General features: G+C 39.9%; 2 protein-coding genes across 2 annotated transcripts in view; one reads left to right on the forward strand and one right to left on the reverse strand.

The window, feature by feature from the left end:
- CNGB3 (cyclic nucleotide gated channel subunit beta 3) overlaps window positions 1-22931 on the forward strand; it is a 128651-nt gene that overhangs the window by 15653 nt on the left and 90067 nt on the right. Inside the window, exon 3 of the mRNA XM_070480963.1 lies at window positions 322-448. Within this exon, the coding sequence (XP_070337064.1) occupies window positions 322-448 (127 nt within the window). The remainder of the gene's footprint in view (window positions 1-321; window positions 449-22931) is intronic.
- The window catches only part of CPNE3 (copine 3), a 176684-nt gene that overhangs the window by 9153 nt on the left and 144600 nt on the right, over window positions 1-22931 (reverse strand). The gene's annotated exons all lie outside the window — the stretch shown is intronic.

The raw sequence follows: 22931 nt of genomic DNA on the forward strand, positions 1-22931 counted from the left end.
TACTTGAGCAGAACCAAAAATGCCTTTTGGATGATGACTCCTTATTAATCTCAGCTTTCTAATATCAAAAAGAAATATACCATGTAGACTTTTACTACATAATATACCAACTTAAGTATATTTTTCATTAGTTGGAAGGTGTCTCCAGGATAACTCCTCCGGCATCAGGTCCTAATTGGTTTAGCAGGAATCCTAGGGGAGGCGATCCTGAGAAAACCATTCCAGAAAAACAAATAGCATCTCTGTAGCTTATGTTGTCCCATACGGCTGTATCAAGAGTGGTGTATATTCTTCTATCTGTATGTTGTTTCCTTTCCATAGATACAAGCTCTGAGAAAAACTCCCTCAGAGATCTGCCCACAAACTCTGACCCTAAAAATCTTGAGGAATCAACCAGAACGATGCCAGAGCAGCTGGAAATGGGGACTGAGAAAGAAGGCCTGGTCAGGTGAGAATTCAGTCAAACACATAACACGTTAGAGATACTACTCGGCCCGCACTGAAAAGTTCAAACAGCTGTTCCCCACGTTAGCTGAGCAAAGGGCAGGACACACAGTAGTTGCTCCTTATCCGTGGTTTCACCTTCCAGAGTTTTAGTTACCCTAGTCGACTGTGGTCTGAAAATATTACATGGAAAATTCCAGAAATAAACAATTCATAAGTTTTAAGTTGTGGACCATTCTGAGTAGCATGAAGAAACCTCATGATGTCCTGCTCCGTCCAGCTGGGGATACAAATCATCCCTCTGTCCAGCCTGTCCAGGCTGGGTACGCTACCTGCTTACCCCTTAGCCCTTACCCCTTAGCCGCTTGGTAGCTGTCTTGACAATCGGATTGATTTTTACAGTATTGCAGTGCTTGTGTTCAAGTACCCCTCATTTTACTTAATAATGGCCCCAAAGCGCAAGAGTAGTGATGTTGGCAATTCAGATATGCCAAAGAGAAGCCAGAGATCGCTCCCTTTGAGTGAAAACGTGAAAGTTCTCAACTTAATAAGGAAAGAAGAAAAATCGTATGTTGAGGTTGCTAAGATCCACGGTAAGAACAAATCTATCCATGAAATTGTAAGAAGGAGAAAGAAATGTGTGCCAGTTTTGCTGTCATACTTCTAATACTTGTGTATAGAAAAAGACACAGTGTATCTAGGGTTTGGTATTATCCACGTTTTCAGGTATCCACTGGGGATCTGGGCACATGTGACATGCGGATAAGGGAGCATTACCGTAGTCACGTAACACGAGGGAACTGGGCTGGAATGAAAGGGTGTTTCTGTCCAGTTCATTGTCCCTTAGCAGCCAGTCATGGCCACTAATCAGGGTCTTTAGGCAGCCATTTGGCTAAAGGCCAAATCACACCAACAAAAACATTGCAGTCACATGTCTGAGTCATTAATATCATCGTGGAAACAGCTTACATACTTACTAGGCATGAATTTTGAAAAGAAAGAATTGAAGAGAATGCATGATTCTTCTCCGAGTTCACAACGAAATAGCTCTTCCAATTCTGTAAATATTTTATTTTTCCAGAAGATTGATTACTACTTCCTTTCATCTGCTAAAGAAAGTGTGGCATGATAACCAAGAATAATTATGGAAATGGGTAATCTTTATGCCACTGAAAGAATGCAGTTTTATAAATACTTCCCACAAAATTATTGGAAATATCACAAAAGAGATGGCAATTTCAATGTGAATCAGTGAATCCACAATAAAACCCAATTAGGAGACTGTTCATTTTGCCACTTCTTGGCATGTTACTATGTGCCTGCTGACCCACTTTGAATTGCTTAACTATAGTTAATACAATTGCAATAGACTTATGAAACAATAAGAGCGTACTCTTCTTATTTAACAGGCAAGAAGAGTTGTCATTTAAAAAGAATTTAAAAGTACTTATTCCTCCCCCCGAGCCCCATCCACGAGCTCTCTCAACAGCTCTCTGCTGTGTTAAACCACATGGTGCTGGTAGAAGTTACCATCATAATCTAGGACCCAGAGTATTGTAGACCGAACAACAGGCATCAGAAAGAGAGAGCTCGTTTTCAATAAGCACGAATCTGGCTGTATACAAAAATAAAAACTCACTCTATCACACACACAAAAAATGCTATATGACGAAAATTAAACCTGACATATTATTTAGGCAGAGGAGAGGTTTAAACTGTTAGGTAAAGACCAGACTCTTACAACTGGGGTACGTAAATATTTATATCATTTCTATAAGAGTTGGTGTTTGCAGAATGATTTGCAGTCGTCTTAGTGGGTCATTGTTATCTTCACTCTGCAGATAAGCAGCCAAGGCACAAAGAGGTTAATTAGCCCGCCTATGGTAATAGGGTCAGCTCAGCCAAGATTAGACTGCGGAAGACTGCAATTCCTGAGCAGAACTTTCCTCCCTCCCACCAACACACTCACCTGCGGTCAACAGCTTAATCTTCTCAACTAATCTCTCTTTCTAGCACTTATTTTAGTATATTTAATTTCTTGTAATAACCAGTGGTGAAAGGTGGGTCTTTAAAGGGCTGACATGGAAGCCATAACTCACATTCTTACGGATGTATTCCTCTCAACCCATATCCACTCCTAGTATAGGACTTTTATTCTTCCGAAATATGAAATTGGACACCTTTCAGTTATCCCAAAAATGTATCAATCAGCATATCTCAAAGACACAAACTCCTTGGCATGAGCTGTAACGCTGTGCCGGGTCTCTCCCACCTAGTTTTACTCTGTCCTCTCCCAACACACAACCCTCCCCTACCTTCCCATCTCTCTGCTCCCGTCACACCAGTCCTAGTTCAGTCTCTTGTACTCGGGAATTGATTATTTTCTGAAATAATTAATTATTCTTTCTGCAATACAGGCAGCAAAATGGCTTGAGAACTATTGACAAGCTAGTTGATCCAAGTTGGCTTAAAGCTCTTGCTTTGTTTTGAGACGGCTGGTCACACTCTTCTTCAGGATTGAGTGAGAACCAGCTGCATTGACGGAGGAACTTAAAAGGGCCACTGGAAGTCTAGTGTCACTTTTAACTAATATTACTGGGAATCCGAATGTTCCAGTACCACGTGGGACTCACCAAGCCTTCCTGTTCTGATTTCGTGGGCCTCGGTAGTACCACATCTAGAATCCCAGAGCGCAGAGTTTTTATACATCACCAGAAAGTATCAAAGATAAAATAACTTCCTACTGAGAGTGTTACTTTGCAATGCCTTCAATGAGTAAAGGTCATTTTGGTGTTTGCAGTTATTAAAAATCAACTACTTTAACCTCAGGCAAGGTCAGGTTTTAAAAGCTCTTTCTCCTTGGAAAACATGAAGGATTTGATTGACTGCAGGCACTAAATATAGATACTGTATGAGTGACTGATTCTCACCTCAAGTTTTTGAATTTGGAGAAAGATTGTGTGTGTTTGTGTGTATATATATCTATACATATATATACACACATAAAGAGATTTATTATAATAAATTGGCTCACATGATTCTGTAGACTGAGAAGTTCCCAGATCTCCAGTTGGTGAACTGGAGACCCCAGGAGAGCCAATGGTGTGCGTCCAGTCTGAGTCTGGTGGCTGCAGAACGAGGAGAACTGATGGCATAGTTCCAGTCTGAAAGCTGGCAGGCTGGAGACCCAAGAAGAGCTGATGCTTCAGTTTAAGTCCAAAATCAAGGAAAGACCATGTCCCAGATCAAACAGCCAGGCGGGAAGAGTTCCCTCTTAAATCGCAAGAGGGTCAGCCTTGGCATTCTATGCAGGCCTTCAACTGATTAGATGAGGACCACTCACATCAGGGAGGGCAATGTGTGGTTCTCAGACTACAGATTCAGATGTTAATCTGGCCCAAAACACCGTCACAGACACACCCAGAGTAATGTTCAGTCAAATACCTAGGCACCCCATGGCCCAGTCAAGTCGACACATAAAATTAGCCATCACACCATCTCCATCACACACAGAAGGGAGTTGAAACTGTACGAGTCCTGGTTTTTCTGAGGCTAAAATGCAGTGTCTTCTCACCGTTTCACACAGTCCTCCCACCTCACCTGCAATGTGCTGAATGTTTGCGTGTCCTCAAAATTGGTATGGAGGAGCCCTACGCCCCAATGTGATGGTATTAGGAGTTGGGGCTTTGGAAGGCGATTAGTTCATGAGCATGGACCCCTCATGAATGGGACTAGTTCCTCCTAAAAGGGACCCTGGAGAGCTCTCTTGCCCTCTTTTTACCCTGTGAGGATCCAACAAGAAGCCTGCACACCAGAAGAGGGCTCTCGCCAGAACCCGAATATGCTGGCACGCTGCCCTAGGGCTTCTAACCTCCAGAACTTGAGAAATAAATTTTTGTTGTTTATATTCCACCCAGTCCATGAGTACTTTGTTACAATAGCCTGAACTGACCAGGACGTCACCCAGCCCAGGCTTACCCAAAACTCTTTAATATAGTCTCTGTACCCTTGGGCATCCTTAACAATGACCTTCATCTTGCCACAGAACAGAAATGCTAACATTAACGGTTTACAAAGTTGGGTATCCTGTTTATAAAATGTTCCCTTGTCTCAATATTGTTTTGTAAGAATAAAAGAGCATGGATATATATTTAAGCCAAATTCACATATTACATCCATTTAGCTATTTAGATATACACGAAAAGAGGAGGTGAGTAAATTTTATTATTATGAAGATGTGAATTTCATAAAACAAAAGTCACTTCTGTAATTTTTTTTTGTCATCCAACCCTCAATAAGATTCTAAATAGAACCTAAACTAATTTTCTAGCCACAGTAACAATACTTATCTCAAATATATGTCAGCCCAGGAGATTTTTTTCAAGATATCCAAGTATTACACGTCCACATTTCTGACTGGAATCCATTTGTATTAAACCAGCTTGCTTGCTCTATTCTTTCTTTTTATATCCTTTCACAACATTTTCTAAATTGTCTATCCAGTGAAAAGAAATGCTTTGCAAATCTTCCCTGAAGAAAGCAACCAATTCATTATCTTGTCAGATGAATCATTTAGCTCCCAAAAGACACGGACTTCACCCCCGGAAAGTGCCATTGATGCCATATGTCCATTACTGAGAAAAAAACAGCCTGTTTCTGGTATTCTATCTCAGCACATTCTTATTTTTTAATATAAAAAAGTATATTTTGATAGACACTAATGAATAGCAAGCAAAAGAAGATGTGTTTTGCCCGGAAATGTCAAATAGCTATGTCTGGAAAAGGAGGCAGAGTTGAATGGCTGATAGGTTAAGTGGTTAAACGATGAACAAGCGAGTGAGCGAATCGTTCAGTGCCCATGACTGGGGTGCCCTCGAGACTGACTTTCACAGTTGGTATATGACTTTTCACCACTGCTGCCACCCATAATGCTGAGAAGGAAGGTTATTTCTATGAATACTCTTCTTTGTTCCATAACAGCAATCAGTCTCTATTTGGGTGCTTTTAAAATAGGCAATCATTTCACAGCAGGAACAATGAGAGCAGAGGAGAATTCAGAGTCCTATCAGTACTCATAAACACTGACGTTTATTGTTTTGTAGCTAGAAAGAGCAAGAATAACTGCAGTAAAGATGCTTAAAAATCCATATGTGACTTGATAGTTGAATAGAAAAGGAATGTCAGCTATCAAGTTTACGCAAATAAAATACAATTTATACTTCAATAATTTATAAGCTTGTAAAAAAAAGGGAAATCTGCTACATATTTGATAATTTTGTGGAATGCATAATAAAAATGATGCACTATTACTTCTAGCCCCAAATTAAAAGAAGTAATACTTTTATAATTAGGCATTGCAGACGCTTTTAACAATGGATTGGCAATTCATTTTTTTTTTAAGATTTTTTTTTTTCCTTTTTCTCCCCAAAGCCCACCAGTACATAGTTATATATTCTTTGTTGTGGTCCTTCTAGTTGTGGCATGTGGGACTCTGCTTCAGCGTGATTTGATGAGCAGTGCCATGTCCGCGCCCAGGATTCGAACCAACGAAACACTGGGCCGCCTGCAGCGGAGTGTGAGAACTTAACCACTCAGCCACGGGCCCAGCCCCTGGCAATTCATTTTTAATAATGATTGCTAATTTCTATTTCTATCCATATGGCAGACTAAACGTTTATGGAAAATTCTCCTTGAGGAGAATGTGATTAAAAACAGTGATAAAATATAAAACCTACATTTGAATGCATTTCTGAGCCAGCGGAAAATAAATTCTATCAACAGAAAGTTTCAAGAACTGGTGTTTGCTTTGAGAATTTATTCCAAATGCTTATGGCCTAGATCTGAGTTAAAATGTGTTATCAGTGAAACAAAAGCTGGGGTTACACTGGGTACAAGGACAGACTGGAGACTCCTTCATAAAACTAGGATTGCAAACAGTAACCCATAGGAAGGGAAACTATCACCTAGGGAGAAACAGTGGGAATGATACTTGTCTTCACCCTGAGTCTGAGTAGAGAAAAAGGAAAGAAATTTGCAATCAGGAAGAAGAAAGGAAAGCGAAGAGGATAGGAGAGAGAGAGGAGGGAGACGAAAGGGAGGGGAAGGGAAGGAAAGGAATCCTTAACCAAAAGCCAATATCAGATAGATCTAGAACCAGAATTCTTATGACATCTGTATCCTGAAAAAAAACTGAAGCTAAAAAAGTATTTAAAATGGTTAAGTTTGAGAACACAGGTGTCTGCCAAAAACCAACACAATTTGGAAGAAAACAAACTTTAAAACCAGGCCTCAAAGTATTCCCATAGATAAAGTTCCCACTAATGTAAACTCACAACCAAAAGTTACTACACAGTGAGGACATAAATCACTGTGAACACGGCAACGGAAACAACAAACTGCAGACTCAGACTCAACATGTGCAGATGCTAAAATGATCAAAAACAGATATAAGTATGTTATGTATATTTTGTTTTGTTTTGTTTTTTAGGGAAGATTAGCCCTGTGCTAACTGCTGCCAATCCTTCTCTTTTTGCTGAGGAAGACTGGCCCTGAGCTAACATCGTGCCCATCTTCCTCTACTTTATATGTGGGACGCCTACCACAGCATGGCTTGCCAAGTGGTGCCATGTCTGCATCCGGGATCCGAACCGGAGAACCCCAGGCTGCTAAAGCAGAATGTGCACACTTAACCACTGCGCCACCGGGCCAGCCCCAGTATGTTAAGTATATTTAAAAAACAAAAGAGAAGATTGACAATAAGACAAAGGAATAAGAAATTGTCAGAACTGACAAGGCATTTTTGCAAATAAACTAAGCAGAACATCCAGAAACAAAACATATAATCTCTAAAACTCGAAAGTCAGTGAGCTAGACATCATATTAAACAGAGTTGAAGAATCAGTAAAGTGGATGATCAATCTGAAAACAATCACCCAGACTTCCACTATAGAGAAAAAGGATGGGAAATATGAAAGAGAGAGATTAAGAAGCATGGAGGAAAGTGTAGGAAGGGACAAAATGTATATAATCGGAATTCCAGAAGAAGATAACAGATAGAATGGTGGAGAATCAATATTCAAGGAGATAATAAAATTGATGAAAGACAGCAACCCCCAGATTCAGTAAGCCAAATGAGTGCAAATCAGCGTAAATAAAACGAATAATCCTAAATACAGGCTAGTGAAACTTAAAAGTACAAAAGACAAAAATAAGATCTTTAAATTAGCCAGAAAGAAAATACAGACTACCGCAAATAGAAGAAGTAAACTGCTATCTGACCTCTCAAAAGTAGCAATGGAAACCAGTAGACAGCAGAATGGCATTACCAAGATTCTAAAAGTGATAGTCAACCTAGAATTCCATGCCTGGCAAAATTGTTCTTCAAAAATGAGGGTAAAATATGGACATTTGCAGTTAAGCAAAAATGAAGGGAGTTTAGGAAAATTTTAATGTATCCTTCAGGGAAAGGAAAAACGATCTGACAGGGAGACTCAAACTGCATTAGTCAGAGACTGGTTGGGAGAAAGAACTTGTAAATTTTCAAGAAGACGTTATTAAGTCCAAGGAATACAATAGTTTAAAAATTGTTGTAAGGGGTGAGGGGGAAATTTCAAGGGTGGAGATTGCACCCCAGGAATCAGGAAAGTGCAGGAAGTAGCTGCCCCTCGACCCCACAGGCAGAGGCTAGCAGTAGAAGACCGAGTCTGGAGAAGGTCAGGAAGTGGCTGCCGCCTCTGAGGAGGCACGCTCTGGTCTTCTGCCAGATGAAACAGGAGCCGTGCCTTCCTTTCAACTGCCAGGTTTCCTACAAGTGTCCGTCAGCAGTGGAATCTAAATCAGAACCCCCCCAGCAAGGAGTTCTTAAAAATGAGGTTCCTGAGCTTTGAGCCACGGCAATAACATGGGGGAATATAAAAAGGAACAGAAATGCTACTGATGGCAAACGGGCAATCTAGCACAGAGATTCAAGAAGCGAGTGAGGAAAATGGCAAGCATGTGAATAAATAGAAATAAACATTGACACCCTGAAACAATTACAATAATGTCTAAATTGAGGGTAAAAAGTGAGATAGAACTAAACGACCCCCTCTGTGGCGGGGTGACTAGAGAATTCAGAGCTTGATTGATTAGAACTTCTTAATTAAACATGCATGTTAAAATACCTTTGATAAACACTAAATTAATTAGAATATTTTACCTCCGTCCACTGAACTTACACGGTTTTAAGACTATAAGATGATATAGGTAAGAGACAGAGAACACGCCCAAGCAATCCTATCATGAAATGAGATCAGTAATTCCACGCTCCTAGAGAGATTGATTTTAAAATACTTCTCTTTGTTTATTAATAGATCAAGCATTTTAAAAATCACTAAGGATATATTTGAACAACACAACTTCAAAACTAACTCTAAAGCATATTTAGAGAAGCCTTAAATCCAGTAATTGAGGAATGTACAGTTATTTCAGCTCACAGGGAACACGTACAAAACCCGACCATATGCTCTGCCCAGGTAAAATCTGTAACGTCTCACCAGGGGCTCTTCGAAAACACAGGTGTCTGCGCTCTCCCCTCAGTGATACCAACTTACCGGGTCTGGAGCAGGTTTCAGGCATTTCAGGTCTGAAAACCTCCTCAGGTGATTCTCACGTACATCCAGGATGCAGAACCATTTCACTAGAACATAAAGTAGGTCTCGACAAATTTTAAAGATTTCACAGCATGTGAATATATTTTCCAACCGCTATGTAATAAAGTTAGAAGTTAATTTTTACCAAAATTTTGAAAAAGAAATCTCACATAAATTAAAATTTAAAATACACTTTTAAGTGACCCTTGGGTCAAAAAATAAATCATAGGTGAAATTTAAAAATACTTAGAAAGGAGCAACAATGAAAATATTGCACATTGAACTTGTGGAAAAGTAAAAATACTATTGGATATTTGCTTTTGCTTTTCTGTTTTGGGTTTTTTTCTTCTTTTCCTTTTTTTAACTAGAAAATTGGATTATAAAGTCTACTTAGAAGAACAAACATGCAAAAATAGCCAGGAAAACCCTGCAAAATAAGCGTAATGGAGGTGGTGTTAGTCCTACCAGATATTAAAACCTACTTAAAATCTCTATAATAAAAAAAGTGTGGTATTGGGATATGAATAGATAAATGAGTAGAATAGAATAGAGAATACAGAAATACATCTAATTACCTTTAAAAATCTAAAGTATGAAAACTGAAAAAAGAAAAACTAACGTATGATAAGGTTGGCACTTAAAATCAGTACAGAAAAGGTAGATTTAAACAAATGGTGTTCCAGTAACTGGATAGCAGTATGAAATAAACTAAAGTTGGATCTGTCCCTCATGCATAGACAAGGGTAAATTCCCAACGACTCAGAGATTTAAATGCAAAATAATGAAACCATACAAGTACTAGGGAAAAAAGGGGCAAATTCCTCTATAACCTGGAAATGTACGTTAAGAGCTAAGATTTAAAATTCAGAAGTAACAAAAGAAGAGCTTGATACATTTTACTACATTAAAAAAAAGACTTTGGGGGTCGGCCCAGTGGCGCAGCAGTTAAGTTCACATGTTCTGCTTTCGTGGCCCGGGGTTCACCAGTTTGGATCCCGGGTGTGGACGTAGGCACTGCTTGTCAAGCCATGCTGTGGCAGGCATCCCACATATAAAGTAGAGGAAGATGGGCATGGATGTTAGCTCAGGGCCAGTCTTCCTCAGCAAAAAGAGGAGGACTGGCTGCAGATGTTAGCTCAGGGCTAATCTTCCCCCAGTAAAAAAAAAAAAAAAAAGACTTTGCATAACAACAACAACAACATAAGCAAAAGACAAAAGAAAAACTCGGCAAAATATCCAGATATGAAAATTCTCACTGCTCCTTTCTTTGGGGAGTGATCATTTTTATTTTGCGACTAATAGCAGGCATTTAAATTTTGTTTCACGTTAAGATACTTTAAGATTGTTAATGACTTGATCCACTTGATATCTTTGTGAGAGAAGTGACTACCACTATTTCATCTTCTTCTTTTCAAAATTTAATACCAGAAGCACAGTGTACTTAGTTAATAGGATAGAGTAAACCAATATGTCATGTAATCCCAGGAGTAAAACAATAATCCTGATACTCAATATGGTACAATCTGAAGGTCCATCTTTACCTCAAAAAGAGAGGAATTATTAGCAGTATATATATATATATATGTATGTACTACATATAACAATATTCATATGTTATGTATACATTATTCATATATATGTATATTTGGTGGCTAATTACTTGCTAGAGCCTCCATCTGTGCGTGCTACTCTTACAAATCATTAATAAGGCTGCCAGAAATTAGATGCAGGGTACCAAGATGAAACGGGTTAGTGTCAGAAAGAGCGAGAGTGCTTCCCCGGCTAGCGTTTACACATGAGTCAACAGACAAAAGACAAGGATTTTATGAGCACGTGCGCTAGACCTGGGAGAGGAACAGGCCTACGGACACAGTTTACGTCTTATATCGTAAGACGCATCACTATTTCGGTTGCCTGTTGCCATAGAAAACCACAGCAGACAGAACTTGTATCTCTCTCTTTCTTTAGGCATAGAAAGAAGGAAATCAGGAAATTTTTATATTGTTTTATGGCACCTAAATTGTGACTTAAAAATGGGTCTTCTTGTGTACCTAGCAAAATGAAGGGAACCATAAGATCATTGGATCATTGATGGATTGATTGACAGTTTTTGAAAATTACTCAAATGGACAAACCCAGATTTCTATGAGGCAGACAGGTTCACTCACGAAGAAAGAGCCCTGGACATAGGGGAAGAACAGAGAGCCTGACGATGGACGGGACAGGAGAGAAAGGGATGCTGATGTGAACCTGAATGCACTAGAGGTCCTTCCCCGACTCAGAGCCAATCCAGCTGAGAGCTACCGTGTGGAAAAGGGAGTCCAGTGATGCCAATGGCATCTGATTCTTTCAAGGAAATCTCAAAATCTAGAAGCCCATATTTCAAATACTACCAAATAATTTGAAATCCTTTTAAACTACAGGCCAAACAAAGCACAGCTACAGGTCATCAGCTTTCCGTCTCTGCTCTGAAAGAATAGAATAGTTCTAAACAAGTTCACTGTTAAAAACTACAATTCCATTATAAAGGTGATGATGTGGTCTGTAGGAGAAACATTCCTTAATGCTGCTCTCAGTGTAAAGCCCTTATTGAGGACAGAATCAAAGCTATAAGAATATTTTGCATATTTTAATTAACAACTTCATTGCATTTCTTTTCAATATTATTTTTCCTGCTATTTTTAGGATTTTAGCTTATATTACAATTTTTTTTAGACATTGTATTTTAGATATTTGAGATATCTTTTGTCTGACATTATTTAATAAGCAGTTTTCCATGCTAATAGAATGTTTTTCAGCCAACCTCTTTAATGCATTTGTAATAGTCCAAACATGCATCAATAGCAAGAACCTATAGAAGAGATTTGGTTGATTTTATTTGAAAGTTGATTGACTGATGGAGGCTGCAATATCTGGTAAAAGTAGGTAAAATGGAAGCTCCCCATAGTGAGAGAATAAATGGACGAGTCACCATGTTTCTTAAAATCTTTATCCCCTTGGAAAGAGGAAAGTGCCTAGGCCTGGCATTAGCACAAGACAAAGGAGTAGAGATGGGGGAGGAGGAGCCCTTCCTCCCTGGTGACAGTAGAAACAAGAGTTGAGTCATTTGGGGAAGAAAGAAAAGGTTTCCACCTCCTGAGAGACGATCTCACCCAGGAGAAACAAAACCAGCACACTGATTCGCAGCCTACAGATTTTCAAGACGCAGCAAAAATGCTACACAGAGAAGTTGAAGGAAACCCGCCTAAATGTCTGCTGGCCTGTGTGGGTCAGGGTAGGTAAGCTCATCAGACGCTTCTGTGCTCTCTCCTCCCTTTCTGAGCAGGCAGGGACCTTAAATTTTCAGCAAGTCAGCAAACAAAGGTATGGGGATTACTCAATCGCTGGAGAGAGGCAATTGCCGGAGGGGTTGACAATTTTATCTCCAATGTTTAGCTCAGGGTCTGGTACCTACTATACGCCATCAAAGATAACCACTTTGTGAATAAAACATTGTGTGTTCTATTCTACTCCAAGTAGATTCCTAGAAGGGGAGTCACAAAGTGAAATATATACATATTTTTAAAGTTTCTGATAGAAATTTTATGAGTATATTTTTCGGCTTAAACATTGTTCTCATTTTAAATACAGGAATCTTTTCAAATACGGCTGTTTCACTAGCTGTGAAACATCTTGACGTTAAAAGTTCTTCCTTTATACGGAAGGGAATGTTTTCATTTACTGTTACACTCTTCCAGCATCCCACGCTACCTGGACAGTTTGTTATAGAATATGGTAAAACATAAAACTTAGAGCTTAAATGTCTAATAATTCAATACCAATAAATGTTCACTCTAATTCTGCTGAGACAAGCAATAGTCTAGCAACTGGTTTACGCGCCAATAATCAGGCAGGGAAATTGCTTCTACCCAGCCTGTGATTCATTTCATTGTAACCGTTCACACGCAGTGTCCTCCACTGCCCTCATCTGGGCATCCAGCTCACAGAAACAGGGCTGTGTGAGCCCAGCCAGACATGGGTTATGGTAAGACGTTGACACACCATAGGATAACCACTGTGCTGTATAGGAAAAAGCAGCCAGGAGACAAGTTGACAAAACAGGAGCAATCAGAAGAGAAGATCCACACGCTTCCGCCACCAAGTGTGACAGGTGTCTGTGTCTGTACCCACTGAATCAGTCTTTACTCCTATTACAATGGAGGAGCTGAACATATTTGTGTCCACAGCCAACTCCTCTACTGGCGTGCCTGTTGCCTCTCCCCTACTCACCGACGTCACTCCCACAATTGTTCTCTTTTCTCCTCTCTCCGTTTGACCATTTCTGTAAGCATATAAACATGTTGCAGCATTTCTCGCATTTAAACAACTGCAACAAAACGTCTCCCTAGGTCCCATGAGTGGCCAGCTGTTGTTCTGTTTCTCTGTTCCCCTTTACAGCAAACCTCCTCAAACCAGCTACCTACATTAACTTTTTCTCCTTCCTCTCCTCCCCTGTTCTCTTGAAACTGTTTCAACCAGGATTTTATTCCTTCATTCCACCAGCTTTTGTCTACTTTTATGACAGCTTTTTTTGGTTTTCTCCACTTTTACCAAAGTCAACAATGCCCCCACACTGCTGGAGCCAATGGCCAGTGCTTGGTTCTGCTTTTTGCCACCGAGCAGCAGCAACCCACGGTTGATCCCTCATACTCCCCTTGAAACACTATCTTCATTTGGCTTGCAGATACCACTCTCTCCGACTGACACCCTACCTCACTGCCCACTCTTCCTCACTGTTCATTGACGGCTCTTCCTCATCTCCCCAACCTCTAAACTTTGAAAGTCCCAAGCACAGTCTTCAGACCCCTTCTCTCCTCTACCTACATTCTCTTAGTACATGACTTTATCTGGTCCTATGGTTTAAGCAACATTGACACCCTGATGACTCTCAAATTTATATCTCTAGTTCGGATCTCTCCCCAGAACTCCAGTTTCAAATACCAATTGCTTACTTAATATCTCCATTTTGGTGTCCATTAGACATGTCAAAGTGTATATGTCCAAAACCCTTAATTTCCCTCACTTCTTCCAATTCTGCTCCTCCCACAGTCTTCCCCATCTCAGTATAAGGCACTTCATTCTTCTGTTTGCTCAAGCCAAAAATTCACCCTTTTCTTTCTCTCATAGAGCACAGCCAATCCAACAGCAAATCCTGTTAGGTCTTCCTTTAGGCTATATTCAGAATCTTACCATATCTCAGCACCCCCACTGCTCCTACCATAGTCCATCATCTCTCACATAGCTGTTGCTCTTCCTCCGCACCTGTCACCTAGCATCCACTTCTTGACCTTCTATGGTCTATATTCAACAGGGCAGCCCGGTGATCATGCTGAAATGCAAGTCATCCTTTCTCCTCCAGATTCTCCACTGGTTTCCCATCTTTTGCTGAGTGAAAGCTAAAGTTTTCACAACAGCCCACAGGACCCTACATTAACTGCCCTCCCTCGCCCCCGACTTCCCCACTGCTTCTCTGATCTTGGCTCCCACTACTTTTACTTCTCACTCTGACCCAACCACCCTGGAACAATCCTTCAGATGTCTATGTAACTTCCTTCCTCACGTCTTTCAAAGTCTCTACTCAAACGTCACCTTACGGAAAGGCCTTCCTTGACCGCTCTGTAGAAAATAGCGAGCCCTTTCACTCTCGGTCTCCCTCACCCTGACTTGTTTTTCTTTGTAGCATTTATCATTACCTGACACGTTCTGTAGTTTTTAAATGTCTCTATTGTGTCTCTCCCTACTAAAAAGTAAGGTACATACTTGAGGGAAAGACTCATTATGTTTACTTCTAAATTCCCAATGCCCAGAAGACTCCTTGGCATATAGTAGGCCTACAATAAATAAATGCTAAATGAATGAATGGAATCCCCAAATTACATCATTTTGGAGGAAAGATAATGTTTTTTCCCATAAATTTGTGACTTCATCCTTAAAATTCTTAAATTTAGAATATTGTCAAGTTAATTTCTCTTAAGTAGCTCTGCACATCTTCTTCCCTGAACATATTTGACAAAGCTCCATGTCTGATTTCACAAGATTTTTATCACAAAACACCACCAAGTCTTTTTCAGTGGCTCGAAGCAGATACACAATTTAATGTGCTTTTAAGCTATTTGGGGTCAAAAACAAAATTGGACCCTCATGCTTTAACTGATTCCACAAGTATAAGAAGTAGAAGTTATGCATTCGATTTCCTCTCTACAACTGTTGGTTTCAGCTGCAATCATTCTAATGACTCATATGACAACCAGATTTGGAGAAAGCACTGTAATCAGGAGGTGATTGCACTGAGTGTTCCCCTCCAGAGTCAGGACATGACTCAAAACTCAAATGAAAGGAAAACTATGGTTTAAGTCTCATCTTCAGTGGGCATCAGTCCACGCAACCAAAGCACCAGGCTGCGGGACACAGCAAGCCTTCTATTCAGAGCAGAGCTAATCGGAGAAAGGTTTTGCTTCTCCCCCAGGATTAAGATACAAATGGCGGCCACATGAAAGAGCTCTCCAGACTGCTGCACTTTTTCCCACTTGGAGCTCGATGTAGTGTTTTCCTCCAACTAATGAGCAATGCTTTTACTCACATGCTTTTAAAATTAGAATCAGAGGGTATTTTTTAAAGTAATGAATGTTTTACTTAAACGGTACTAACATGTGTTTTGAAAGGAACTGGAAATGTAACATATGGTTCACGTGGACTTAAAGAGGGCCGTTCAGACATTAATCCGAGGGAAGACGGCCTGTTTGCCCAGTCGGCCCCTTAGGCTCAGCAATCTTTACTCAGTCATCCGTCTACTCTACTGAGATCAGATATTTGCTTTTAATAGGACCTGAAAAAGTACTTCACTCCCTACTTTATACAGACGATTTTTAAAAGATTCACTGAGGAATATAAACTACAATACGGAAGGAATTCATATTCTGATTATTAACAGGCAACTTATACAGGCAACTGAATTCCCATCCTAGGCTGACTCTTAGTGTAAGGCCTCCATAAAGAAAGTTCCCAAGCTAACAATTCTTCCTCATCAACCTGGTGAAAATTTAGCCAGGTGCAACAACAACAACAACAACAACGACGACAAGTGTCTGTCTTAGCTTCTTCAGACGGGCATCTGGTCCCGCATCACCCGCTGTTCCTATTCCATGTCTCACTATATCCACTCTGTTTGGATCTACTCCACGCGCTGAGGCAAATTCGAATTTAGCAGGCCCTGCAACTTAGCATCTCACGACCCCCTGAGGTGAAGCGTCTGGCGGCATATGTAAGGCATCCACAGCTCCATCCTGGAAGCTCGGGGTGCAACTCCACTCTGAATCCTCATCTGCTCACGTCGGGTGTGTCCCTGATATCCAGCCTGCACCTGTGCTCGGATTTGACAGTTTTTGTCTGCGGAATCTCTTCTGCTTACAATCAGGGGTTTTCTGCTCTTAAGGGCTTACATGATTAGATTGGGCCCATCTGGATAATCACCCCTTTTAAAGTCTGTAACCTGCAAAGTTCCTTCTGCCATTAACATAACATGTTCACAGGCTCCAGGCATGAGAGCATGGACAACGTCTTTGGAGGGGCCATTTGGCCCAACACACCACCTGATACTTTCATTCACGCGTGAGGTCTGTCCACTCCGGAAAATTCAAATAGTTTACTGACCCATCGTATAATTTTGGCAGGGAAATACAGTAAAAGACTGAACAAAACTTAAACGATGAAAATGGAAACTTCCCAAGACCTGAGTTTTAATTGGGCAAAGAAAAAAGCTGCCTACTCACGGACGGAAATACATATGAGAATTCTACTCACAGTGAAATACTGGCAAAGGACTTCAGCAGATAATTAGAATTCCTGGGCAATTTGCTTCATCCAAGATGCTTTTTAAGAGGTGTGGGGAGGGGTTTATTGCCTGTGGATAGCTTTAAATCCTTGGACATGGGCTAGTTTAGATTAATTCTATATTTAATTTTTAACTCTAATCTAGCCTTAAACGTAGCTGCTAATACTGCCTTCTAGTTCCCAGGTTGCTAGTGACCCCAAATGAAGGAAACCTACACCCCCACCCCAGTCATTCACTCCTACAGACAATGCCCCAAATAAAAATAAACAAATAGACGGTCTTTTGAAAGTCACCGGTTGTTTGGAACTCCCAATGCATTTTTCCATTGTAACAATGCTAAAAATAGCAGTTAGATGCCTAGGTGGACCTGCGGAATTCAATTTAGATGATCATTCTCTGAAAACCAGCAGTGCTGGGAAAGAACCATAGAACTAATTTGTGAGAAACTGCACATCACCGCGGCGGGGCCCTACCAGGAGCGCGCTGTCCCGGCCCCCAAGGTGGAGCCAGTCACCTGGAGATGAGCGCACCAGGGGGGATTTCCGAGTCCCTCTGAGGTTTCCAGAGACTGTGCAGAGGGTCCTTCAGAGAAATGACCGCAAGGAGGAGGCGAACGTACAAAGCTCCCGAGGATGGGGCAGAACGTCCCACCCAGGCAGCCTCGGATAAGCCTAGTTTCCAACGATGTGCAATTTTCTTATGTTCTCAGGCTGCGCTTGCCTTTGGCTCCGTCAGTGCCTGATAGCTAAGTGTCCAGCATCCCTGGTTGACAATATACGAGAATGCAGCTTGATGGATTTTTCCTCCCCTTCTGTGCCTATCTTAAGCACAATCCTTAATGATCTGCAATGTCTTGACTGCTAGTAACAGTAAGAAAAATTAATTTTTATAGCGTTTATTCTTTCTCATAATATATTTTACACATGCCCACCGTAGGAAATTTGAAAAAGAGCACAAACTAAAGTTTATAATGATAATCTCAACACTCGGATGTAACACCATAGCTACCCAGTCTTTGTGGAAAAATACCAATGAACGAATGAAAGAAGGAATGAGCAAGTTGGTAGCATAAAACTGAAAAGAGGCTTTCCTCGGTTGTACGAGCCCCTGGCAGCACGCAACCGTCTGCTCGGCGCTGGCTCCTACCGCTCAGTGGGCTGCTGAACCGAAGTCACAACGACGCTTAAACTTTGCTCAGTAAGACCTGCCTTTGAGCAGCCTGGTTTTGCAGCGTAAAGACGCACTTACGCTGCCCTCCAGTGCCCGTCCTCAAGATGCAATGTAGCAGCATGCATCATCAGAATGATTGCAAAGCTGAAAAGAGATCAAAGGAAACGATGACTAAGGGGTAGGAGGGAATGATTAGAAAGGAAATTAAACGGTGTGCGCTCAGTGAACTCCTATTATGGAAAAATAAATTATCAAAAGCTCTCTTTTTCTTCTTCTCCTCCCCACCCCATCCCCACCTGCATCTCTTTACCAACAGGGCGCACACACTTCTGTTCTTTCTGATCTCGCCTGTAACTGGAAGGAAAGGGACCCCTGTAACAAAGCTATGAATTAAGAATTATATATTATTTATAAATATTTGGATGTCTGTGAAGGATTAATTGACCTTACTTGAAATAAGAATTTGGTTAATAGAAAAAGAATAATACATTAAAGGAAAATGAAGATACCATAATTCACAAGAAAATGAAGGATTATTCAAGGAGCTTTGCTAGGTGCTGAGCTATTTGGAAGAAAGAAAGGGGCATGTTGATCTTCGCATGGGACCAAGGAGCCAGATGGATTTTGGATGGATGAAATGCAAAACAAAATCAATTTTCGAAATTATGAGAAAATTAAAGTGAATCTTTATCAACTATATGGAGAAGTTTCTAAGCTGGAAGAAATGACCAAAGAAAATGTGGATAATTCGACTATATCAAAATTAAAACTTCCTTTTGTTTGAAAAGAACAAAAATGAACAGGGACACAATAAACAGAGAAAATGTTTACACATATGTAACATATAAAGAACTCATACAAAGAGATAAGAAAAAGACTATGACTTCAAAACTGGCAATTAACAAGTAAAAAAAGTGAATTATAAGTAAATGAGAAAGCATTCACCTTGAGATTAACCAAAAAATGCTAATTAAAATTGAACGCTGGGGCCAGCCTAGTGGCATAGTGGTTAAGTTCGTGTGCTCTGCTTCAGCAGCCTGGGGTTCGCAGGTTCAGATCCGAGGTGCAGATCTACGCACAGCTCATCAAGCCATGCTGTGGCTGTGTCCCACATACAAAATATGGAAAGCTTGGCACACATGTTAGCTCAGGGCCAATCTTCCTCACACACACACAAAAAGCCTGAATGCTATTTTTCGGCCTGCCAAATTAGTAGAAATGCTTTTAAAAGAATAGCCAGTGCCAGAAAAGGGGGAGTAAAATAGACACTCTCAATGGTACACTTTTAAGAAAACAATCGGCATGTATCGGAATTCATAAAAATATCCATACTCAAGAATATTCAATGCTAACTATTTCGGAGAATTTATTCTGATGAAATATCCTTAAATGCGTAAAAAGCTTCATGTTCAAAGACAGTATTGCAAGATTATCTGTAATAATATATGTATATACACCTTCAATGTCCAATGATAGAACAAGCGAGAAGAGCCTTAAGAAGAATTGCCCCACTGGGGGTTCAGCCACACTGCTGAGCGGATTTCAGCATCGCTGATGCCCTCAGATCCTAAGATGATAGCAGGGTCTTTCCACACAGCCAGAGCCCCAGGACACTTGCCTCCAGCCTCAAGCAGCTTCATCTGTTTGCATCAGAGTGTCTTGAAAATAGTCATTTTCTAGGTGTGTCATGATATGAAGAAAGATTAAGAAGCATTCATAGTATATATATTAAACGTGGTTACTCTGTAACCATTAAAATATTTACCAAAAAATTCTAATTTGAAAAATGTTAGAACATTAATAGCAAAAGGAAGAATATAGAGTTATACATACCATCTTATCTCAAATGTTTTCAAATCTATGTATAGAACAAAGGCCTAAAGAATATACACCAAAATGTTAAAGAAGATTTTCCTTGACTAGTAGACCTAAAACTCGTATTGCTTTCTCTGCCTTCACTTTTCCGTATTTTCTAAGTCCTCAATAATGATTAGTCATTTTAATAGTTAAATAATTTTAAAATCTTAACCTATAAAATCCATAACAAAAGAGTACAATAATACTGCAGGGGAAGTGACCATTTCCAAGAGATTATCTATTGAATGATTTAAAAAAATAAAATCTACCGTGAGATGGCGTGATAGCAGTTGTCCACTAAGAGAGCTGCTTTGAACACTCCTGCACTGCAATCTTCCTTTTCTCCTGATCTTTTAAACTACCTCAAGAAGTCCACAGAGGCCCCCTCCTGAGAGAGTGGATAGTTATCTGTCTAGCTGTGCAGTAGAAGGGATTTTCACTTAAGAAGCATTGAATTAAAGGACTTCTGAGATGTCCTTTGAAATTTGCCTTCTGCACCCCAAATCACAAAACTTAGGGATTATTATTAGTGTTAGAGCCCCATATGTATTCAGGAAATACTTCAATGCTGAAAGAAATTAAATCCCATGAAATCGGTAATATTACCAATGTTGACATATTTTGCCATTTTAGACTTAAAAATTTGAAGTTCCAGTCCAACAATCTTTGCTTCTGCTTGCCAAAGAGATTTTTCTATAGCCAAGGAAAGTCTGAATCGGAAAGAAGAGAGGGATAGATACTATGTGCACAGATTTCAATTTGGATAATTATGAGCTCATAGCTATTAAAGTAGAAAGAAACTAATTTTCATAGATTATCAACTATTAAAAAATGAAGCATTCTTTACAGGCTGAGGAGGGAGGGACTTTCGTAGAGCTGGGATTCAATATTTACAATACTGCTTATATTTTAAATTATATTGAACGTGATAATTATCCAGAAGGTAATAATCGAGATTGGAAATATCCAAAAACACTCCTTCCCTTTAGTCTACTAGTCTGTCCATTTTGGGGCTGTTCTGGTTTTGATTCGTACCATAAATTGAAGGTAGTGACGATGAGGAGAGAAAAGGGTTTAGAATTTAAACAACTTGACACTGTCAATTGTAACTGAGAGAATTTTTGTAAGTAGAACATAACGTTAAAGAAATAAGTCCCACACTAAGGAAAATTTCCAGAATTTTTACCATGGCTGCCATTTAAATGCCGCTAGTTAAAATATTTATTCGTGGAAATTCTCTAGTGGTAAATTTCCATATGGTCAATTAAATGGTGCTGAGTATACTAGTGTTTGAAAATGGCAGGCAACAGACTTTAACAATTTCCAAGATGTTAGACGAATGCAGTAGATAGAGCTGAGTTCACCACTGACAGAGTTTCTGATGTTTATATTAGTTAAGTGAAATAATCCTATTAAAAAATAGTGCTTCTGATAGGATATGGCTCTTATTCCATAATAATTTGTTTTGGAAAGAGTTAGGCCTCCTTTTTTGAAGTTGAAATAAAAGATTATAGCAATTAAGTGTCTTTGTATTGCTAAAACAAGAAATTGAACATGTTAAACAAAATTTTGTGAGGATCTTGCTATTTCATTTGGCTTGATTTAGATTGAAAGAGAGAAGAAAGGAAAGAAGGAGGGAAGGAGAGAACCAGGGAGAGAGAGAGGGAGGAAGAAAGGAAGAGAGAGAATGAAGAAAGGAAGGAAGGAAGAAGGAGGGAAGGAAGTCAGGGAGGGAGGGAAAGGGGAAGCGGGGGAGGGAGGAGGAGGGGAGAGAGGTGGGAAGGGGGAGGAAGGAGCTGGGAGGGGAGGAATAAGAAAGGAAGAACAGTGGGAAAGGGGATGAATTAGATTTCTGCTTCCAATTGACTGTCCTCTTAGAGAGCCTGAGAAGGAAGATTAAAGCATTCACCACCTGCTAAGACTGGAGGATTATGAGCATTGTACAAAAATAATACTCTGCCAACCCTATAAATTTAGGAAAAAGGATCTAACACAATGAGATTGAAAATTTGGGAAATTAAACTTCTATCCAAACTAACCGTAGTTTTTAAACACTGAAAGACTTGAAAGCTTTCAGCAGTTTTTCCTTTTAATGATTATTGTGGATATCAGGACATTATTTGTCCCGGGTCAATATCATGTATAATATGCAACAAAAACCCATAAGTACTAATGAATGGTTCATTGGAAATGGTACTCGTGTGCAATATTTTGACATTAATATTCTTAATTCTATTGTTTATTTGTAAAATAAGAGCCAGTTAATTTATAATTAAATTATTAATCATTACAGCAATATAAAATAATAATGAAGATGATTTTTTTAGACTGTTATAATTTCCAATCTGACAGTAAGGTGCAACAGGTGGGGTAGGAAAAGAGGTTCCAATTGAGAGGAACTTAAAACTTATGCTCTGGGGTGAGAAATAAATTGTGGGAACATTCTACTTCACTAACCTTCAACATGTAAAAGTATCCCAAATGACCACCTTCCCTGTCATTCATCGCTAATTTTAAGAAAACTAGTATTCACTGGGAAAAATACCAGCACCTAGGATAGTAAATGATGTGCCCAAGTAGATGAGGGGCCAATAAATAGGGACTATGGGGTTGGGGGTACGGCAGGGGTGGCGGGAGAGACAGAAGAGTCCAGAGTAAGAAAAGTTCAAGAGGAATTAAGGAAGAGAGAAAAGGGAAATAATTTCAATGAAAAATTATCTTCATTGCCTTAATCGTAAACTTGCTGTGGTCTAGCGTGATCCAGTGTTAAATTGTGAAGTAGCTAAAATTTATTATCACGGCCCACAGAAGAACTTGACTTAACCCTTTGCATAATTTTTTTAACTTATTTTTACCCCCTCCATCTCTCCCACCTTGAAAATCCCAAGCTCTTAATACTCCTTCTGACTACCTACCTCTCGCCACTAACCTAACCACTGCCACCCACTCCATCATCTACG

This window comes from Equus asinus, chromosome 12 (assembly GCF_041296235.1).
Source record: "Equus asinus isolate D_3611 breed Donkey chromosome 12, EquAss-T2T_v2, whole genome shotgun sequence".
In the NCBI taxonomy this organism is placed as follows: domain Eukaryota; kingdom Metazoa; phylum Chordata; class Mammalia; order Perissodactyla; family Equidae; genus Equus; species Equus asinus.